The sequence below is a fragment of the Excalfactoria chinensis genome, chromosome 1, assembly GCF_039878825.1.
Source record: "Excalfactoria chinensis isolate bCotChi1 chromosome 1, bCotChi1.hap2, whole genome shotgun sequence".
NCBI classification, from domain to species: domain Eukaryota; kingdom Metazoa; phylum Chordata; class Aves; order Galliformes; family Phasianidae; genus Excalfactoria; species Excalfactoria chinensis.
This window is the reverse complement of record NC_092825.1, coordinates 66372726-66380261: the sequence shown is the minus strand read 5'-3', so window position 1 is coordinate 66380261 and position 7536 is coordinate 66372726. Positions and strand designations below refer to the sequence as shown.

At 56.7% G+C, this 7536-nt stretch overlaps 1 protein-coding gene across 1 annotated transcript; it reads right to left on the bottom strand.

Moving 5' to 3' along the window:
- Positions 1 to 4334: 4334 nt before the first annotated feature.
- LOC140250477 (PHD finger protein 7-like) lies at positions 4335 to 6844 on the bottom strand. Its single transcript, XM_072333253.1, is given in 8 exon segments — positions 4335 to 4512; positions 4915 to 5074; positions 5240 to 5361; positions 5513 to 5623; positions 5802 to 5947; positions 5950 to 6166; positions 6354 to 6478; positions 6725 to 6844. Coding segments are annotated over 8 exon segments (1179 nt in total).
- Positions 6845 to 7536: the final 692 nt, after the last annotated feature.

Here is a 7536-nt window from a genome sequence, read left to right as displayed (position 1 = left end):
AGAGCTGTGCAGGGCTGAGCCATGACCATTCTGTGATGCTGTCATCTATGATTTAGTACTGGCCAGTGGAATGGCTGTGCAATCACCAGTCATATGATGTCTTACAAGAGCATGTGCTGAATTGTGTCCATGGGGCAGCCCTGACTCCATGTACAGGCTGTTCACTGTACTACTGCCTGGTTTGGGCTCCCGTTCTTCTTCTCTCTTGGTTTCATCTTGATACAGAATCAAAGAAGTTGCACACTGCAGAAAACACTGCTGCCAATTGCACCCATCTGCTGTAGCAGGGGGCCTACAGACAAACAGTCCAGGTGCAAAGAGTTTTCAAAGAGTTGCAAAGTTTTAAGCAGCTGAGTTTCACCTTTCCCTGTCACTGAATGAGGCTTACACACACTGCAGCTGCCCTCTCAAAAAGAGTCACAAGAAGAAAGTTTCAGAAAGAAAACTAGATCAGCTTTGTAGGACATAAAGAATTAATTTGACTAAATTCCAGCATTTTTGCAGGAATTCCAGGGTTTCTTTGACACGAGGTGATTTAATTGGCACCTGGCCTGATGGCTGCAGACGGGTTCTGTTGGGTATTGGGTAGGTGGTGCCTGCGTGCACCTGGGGTGGAGTCAGGGAGGTCACGAGTGTCACACAGGGGCGGTCACCTGGACCACTATATAGGGTTTGTTGTGAGGCATTAAACTTGTACTTTTGGCGTTATGCACTGTGTGTGAGTCCCGTCTGTTCCCCGTGTGCTGAGGCACGGTACTTTGACACGGCAGCCTTAACTTGTCGCCGGATCGGGAGGCGACAATTGGTGACCCCGACGTGATGTGGTGAGAGTGGTCCAGATCGGTGTGTGTGAGACAGCAACTCCATTATAGTTCTGATTATGGGACAGTGGGTGAGTATGCTGTGGGGGATGGCTTCACGGGTGTGGTGTGAAGTGGATGTTGAGGACCTCGATCCGCTTATTAAGTAGATGATGCGGAGAGGTCTGGCTGACGAAGTTTCTCACTGTGTGAGTCGGTCGGCATTAGAGAAAGCTAGCAAGGAGCTCTTTGAGCGAGCTTGTGCAGGGGACGAGGAGGCGCAGAAGCCCCCGTACCCTCAACTAAAGGTCTCTGAGGAAACAGAGAAGAGAGGTGAAGCAGAACGGAGTGGCGCCGAGGAGTCCTCGACTAGCGGGGAGGAGGCAGACTTTGAAACAGAGTTAACGCAGATAAAAAAGCTGTCAGCCTCAGGCAGTGAGGCATCCTTGCGCTGTCGGAATAAAGCCTTTAGGAGTCCGAGTGATCGGGACTTGGGGAGGGAAGCAGCCAAGGCTGCTGAACTCTGGACCATCAAGGCACAAGAATGCATTCTGACCGGGTGCGATCTGATCCCTGAGATAAATGCCCGTAGATTGTGTTATTCAGTGCTAGTAGGTTGCGGAGCTGGGGGTCTCCGGGTCTGCATAGACATTGTTGGTTTGTTGACCCCATACGACCCTGGAGTTTCTGGTGGATACTGCTGCAGACGTTGCCACACTCCCATTGTGATCTTGGCCTGGAGAGTGGCCGCTGGAGCCAACGGTGCAGTTTGTGGGAGGGGTGGTCGGGACGGCGTCCGGGGTTGTGGGGGGGAATCAGTGTGTGCTGGTGCCGCTTGCTGCATGGCTGCGGTTGGTCTGTGTGCCGCTGCTGAAGTGTCACGTGGGCGGTTCCAGCAGTCAGCATGGCCACTACACAGGATGTTTTACATTTCAGTTGTTGTTGCATGTGATGTTGTACAGAATTGCCCAGGTTGCCATTCGGCTAACACGTTTCCTGCAGGGGTAAACTCTAGATGTTTCACATTTCAGTTGTTGTTGCACAGGTTTGAGACCAAATAAGGTTCGGCAGATGGATGCTACGGGTTTCCCAGAGTTTGGGTGTTTCCATCACTTGCATGTCACAGTTGACACATGCAGTGGTTTTCTCTGGGCTGTGGCACAATCTGGACAGACTGCCATGCAGTGCATAAGAGTGTTGCACATGGCTGTCGCTATCATGGGTGCACCTCAGGAGTTAAAGACTGACAATGGCCCAGGATATAGAAGTGCACGTTTTGGACACTGGTGTACAGCTTGGGGCATTAAGCATACCTTTGGTATTCCTGGCAACAGCACCGGCCAGGCTATTGTGGAGCGTGCACATCAGACCTTGAAGGGGCGTCTTCGTGCACTTAAAGAGGGGGGAGGGCTGGAGGGACTTGAGCTGTGCCCACATGCTCTCCTCCTGTGTGCACTGTTCAGTTTAAATCATCTGGAGAATCGGATGGGAGACCATCAGCTGACTGAACGGACTCCAATAGGTCAGGTCCTGATCAGACCTGACGGAGGGCCATGGCTCCCAGTCTCTATGCCACTCCTTGTCATGGGCAGGGGATACGCCTGTGTCGGGACCCCAAGTGGGCCCCGCTGGCTGCCGGCACGTTGGGTTAAGCCAGCACCAAACGACGAGCCATCCTGCGCACCGTGAGGATCCGAACATTTCAGCACCAGGTTTTGGTCAACGTCTCCTTGGTTAATGTCTCCAGTGCAGCCAGTGATTTGACGTCAGCACTGGCCAGCAGCTTACTGGTAACAGCACATGAGACAGCGTTGCTCCCAATGTGCCTGAAGGTACGAACTGGGAATCCAGCCTTCATGCCAGACTGATAGTTCATGAGCGGGGGAGACCTTGTTCCTGGATAATTCCCCAGCAGTGGACATTTGGAACGATTCTGCACAACCAGTATGTTTGTGTCTTGTTATTTGGTTATGGAGTGTGATATTTGTAATGCACACTGGACTGATCTGGAATGCCATGAAGATTCTTTACAATAGTGTTACACTGAACTTGGAAAAACTGTAACTCCATTGTGTACTGTGCTGTTATCTTGAACTTGAATGCATTGTTCTTTTCATGTTGACTATGTGTTGCCATACAGCATTTCAAAAACTGTTAGGCAGATAGCTGTTGTTATGTATTTTCAGGTTTGTAGGCGCTGCAGCTGCATCTCTTTGGTATGTTATTGTGACGGCTTAATTGTTCTTTGCACATGTTTAATGTTTGATTTGTTTGCGGAATAGCCTTAAATGTGAGAATCAACTTTGGGGTAACAGGGAGTAAGCGGGGAAACCTTTACAGGGACTTGCAGATGATAAAGAGGGGGGAGATGTTGGGTATTGGGTAGGTGGTGCCTGCGTGCACCTAGGGTGGAGTCAGGGAGGTCACGAGTGTCACACAGGGGCGGTCACCTGGACCACTATATAGGGTTTGTTGTGAGGCATTAAACTTGTACTTTCGGCGTTATGCACTGTGTGTGAGTCCTGTCTGTTCCCCGTGTGCTGAGGCACGGTACTTTCACACGGCAGACTTAACTTGTCGCCGGATCGGGAGGCGACAGGTTCCATCTGTCTCAAAAGGAAAAGTGGATCCCAAGCCCAGGAGCTGGGGCTTTAAACTAGGTATGAAGGGGGAAAGGGATGAAACGAGGTTTGCTAGATGAGCCTGAGGGAGCAATGATGGGTTTGGGGGGGAGGCCAGTGACTCAGCTGAGTCCTCTACACCAGTGCACAAAGCATGGGCAACAAGCAGGAGGAGCTGGAAGCCATTGTGCATCAGGCAAACTGTGAGTTTGTTGCCATTGATGAGACAGTGCCGGACAATTCCCATGACTGTATTCCTGCAGTGAAGGGCAATAAACTCTTCAGAAGGGAGAGGCAAGGAAGAAGGGGCATAAGGGCTCTATAAGAGTGTGTTGCTGAGTTTGGGCCTGGGAATAATAAGGTTGAGTCCATGTGGATCAAGGGGAAAGCCAACAAACCTGACAGCCTTGTGGCGGTCTGTTATAGAGCACCTAACCAGAATGAATAAATGGACGAGGCGCTCTATGAGCAGCTGGCAGAATTTGTTCCCATGGGGGACTTGGACTTCCCCGATCTATGCTGGAAATACAGAACGGTGCACAAGCAGCAGCCTGGGAGGTTTCTAGAGTGTGTGGAAGATGTGTGCCCCAGAACGGGGCTGCAGCTGCCAGCCTGGCCTCCTCCACGGTGTGCGTTGGAAACATTGCGCCCCGCTGGAGTCGGGGCCAGAACCCAGCTCAGCATGAACCGGGCTGCGGGGAGGAAGGAATGGGTTGGGTGCTGGGGAAGGGAAGCCCGCGGATCCAGGCCCTAAAGCTGCCCACCTCGGGAAAGGCAAAGAAGAACCAAACTGACAGTGGCATAAGGGAATTAAGTTTTATTGAGATGGGTTTGGATGACATTGGATAGGATTAGGGATGGGGTTTAGGGTAAGAGGTTGGAACGGAGCTTGTAGATGGCTGCTCCCACGGCTTCAGCAGGGCCGGCCGGTGATGTGCTGGGCCCCACGTGGTACCCGGGAGCGGCTCCGCCCCTGGGCTGGCCCTCGCCGCCTGGACCGGCTGGTGCGGCGTCTTCGGGGCTGGCTGTCGGTGTCCGCAGCCCGGCGATGGAGAGGCGAGCGGCTGCGAGTGCGGGCCCGCCCCGGATGTCTGGATGGGCTTCCGTGGGCCGTTGGGGAAGCCCTGGAGGACCCCGGTGCTGCCGATGTGCAGGAGCTGCGGGTGCAGCTCTGAGCACCTGGGGTTGCTGTCTGCCGGCTCCCTCGGTGTCTCTGGGGCCGGCTCGGCGATTCTGGGGCCCGGCGCCGCAACGGAGAGCGGCTTCTTGTCCGGGCCCGCTGTCCCTGCCTGCACCTGCGGTTGTATCTTAGTGCAGGGCAGCGCCTCGAGGACCGAGATGTCCCCTGGCTGGCAGAGTCTGTGCTGCTGCTCCCGGCAATCGGGGCAGCACTGCGGGTTCTTCCACGGCGTCCCCGGGACTCATTAAAGCTGTTTGCATCCCGGCGTGCACGTGGAGCGATTCTCCTGCGGTCTGTCCTGCGCTGGATGGACAGGCCGCTGCTCTCAGGCACACCGGAGCGGTGAGCTGGCCCCGATGGTGCCTGGATGGAGGTGCCGGAGCTGCTGCTCTCTGTTGAGGATCCTCGGGATGGCCGCAGTCCCTGCTGGCTGGTGGTGCCGAGGCCAGCAAGACGTGATCTGGTGCTGGAGGCTGTAAGGGGAGGCAGGAAGGTGAGCAGGATGGCATCCCAGCCATGGGGTGGAACTGGCTCCTGTTTGTCCCGGGCTGGAGGGATTTGAGCAAGGCCGCTCTGAGCAGCCGCTGCCAGGCCTCGCCTGTCCCCAGCCCAGCAGCACGCGGCTGTTTGCCTCTTACCGGTGCCCTCTCCAGCAGCACAGCTGTCGCACTCCCAGCTGGTTGTGCTGTTACTCAGCTGGGAACAGCGGCGGTGTGTGGCTCGTGCAGCACAGGAGCTGCAGAGGAGCATCTCCCAAGGTCTGTGGAAAGCAACAGGTTGTGGCCGTGAGCACAAAGTGCCCTGAGCCAGGGAGTGCCCGGCACAGCTCTGGTGCTCAGTCTGTGCTCCCCCAGCCTGTGGTGAGGCTGCGATGCCACGCAGAGCCCCAGAGGGCAGCTGAGCTCACTCACCCCTCTCCTGAATGCCCTCTGCCAAGGGGGTAAAGGCAGTTGATGGCCACGCAGCGCTCGTACCGAACACCCAGGGATGAATAGGTATAGTTGTCATCCCATGTTGGTTTTCTGCCAGAGAAGGGAGGGAATGTGATGAGCACTCACTGGCCCAGGACTGAAACTAACCCCTGAAATCCATCCATCCCCATCCTCCTTATCCCTGCTTTCAGCTTCCCAATGATGCTCAGGCCCACGTTAATGGCTGCCAAGGGCCAGGCATCTCAAGAGCTGTCTGAAGGACACCAACCTGAATGGGATTCGGATCCCCACATTCAGCATTTCTCGCAGGAAAGATTCCTTGTCTCTGCAGTGGGGGCACCGGAAGCAATAAATCCCTGCGCTCAGTGCCTGTTCCTGCAGCAGAAACACAAGCAGTGTGGGTGTGAGCTGAGTGCTGCTTGTTGCTGCTGAGCGCCTGCGGTGCTGCAGCTCAAGGGGAGGGCTCCTACCTGGACGCAGGCCCGGTGGAACCAGGCGTGTTGGCAGGCTGGGCACACCACGGTGCCGTACGACCTGCTGTCACCCACAGGCTCCATGCAGATGAGGCAGGTCGTGTCCGGCGCCGGTTCTGCCTGCACTGCCTGCTGCGGGCTGTGCTCCCTGCAGAAGGCCCTGGGGGAAGATGGAAGGGATGAGCGAGGTGAGAAGGGCTGCGAGGAGGGCAGAGGAACGGGAAGGAGCCCCAGGCCTTGGCTCTGGCTCTGTCAGGCTGCTGGGAGGTTCACAGCGCGTTCCTCGCTGCTGTGGCTGGTGCTGACAGCAGGGTTGGAGGCCACAGGCCGCACCTGGCGGCCCTTACCTGAGCGCTCCGAAGAACTGGGTGACGCATTGACCCTCATAGGCGCAGGGCAGATGGAAGCTCTGCTCACATCCTGGCTCTGCGCAGATGACGGTGGCCCCCGAACTGCCACAGACGAAGCAGAGCTGGAAAGAGCAGAGCAGCCCCCATCAGCTGCAGGCTCAGGGCCTACGCAGCGGGCCCCGCACCTCTGGGCAGGGCGCAGGATGCGGGCAGGGCTGGGCGGCACTCTGCAGAGCTGCCTGGTGAACAGGGCTGGTCTGCAAGAGCAGGAGTGTCTCCTGGAGCTGAGAGGAGGGGCTGGGATTGCTTTCTTGGGACCAGGCTAAGCTCTCCTGGCACCAAGCTCCCTGTTCCGGTCCAGTGCTCACCGTCTGCTCTGCCTCCCTCACTGTGCGTGTGATGTCTTCTGCACAAAAACGTGCCTCGTTGCTGCCTTCCATGTATTGACAAAGGCCGCTGGCAAATATCTGTACAAGGGGAAAGAGCATGGTCTAGTTGGGGCAGAAAGGAGGGAATCACTGGTTGGAGGCAGGTGGCAGGAGCCACAAGGGAACTCACCACACAAAACTCATGGATGTACAATCCATCAATCTCTACTTTGCAGCCAAGGATGCCCGAGTCCTCATCCACTCGGCCACAAAGCACGCATGCTGGAGAGGAGAGAGTAACAGCAGTGAGCGCCTTGCGGGGCCAGGTGCCCCCTGGGCTGTCCCAGGGGCTGCTCTGTGCCGGCTGTGCCAGCTGAGGGGCAGGGCCGCAGGCCGCGCATGCAGGGATACTTGGCTCTCACCTGGCTCTTCCGAGCCGACATCCTCCTGTGTCTCCGCACACGCCGTGCGCGTCGACCGCAACCACTTGCAGAGTTTCTGACCCATCACTGCTGGGCTCCGTCCTCTGCGTGCAAACCTATGGGAGAAGAGGGACGAGGCTGAGTTGGCGGCTCAGGCCCCCGAGCGCTGGGGAACCGGCCTCCCTCCCTCAGCAGCCTCAGGCAGCCCCTTCCTCCCTGCTCACCTCACCAAGTCGCACTGAGCTCGGACTGAGCCCCGCAGCCTCAGCTCTGCTCCGCAGCCCGCGTGTCACAATGGCCGTTCCATTCTGATGTCATTCATGGGTGCCCTCAGCCCTGGGAGGTGTGATGGCGTCACAGAGGGTGGCACGGAACGGATACTGTGTGCAC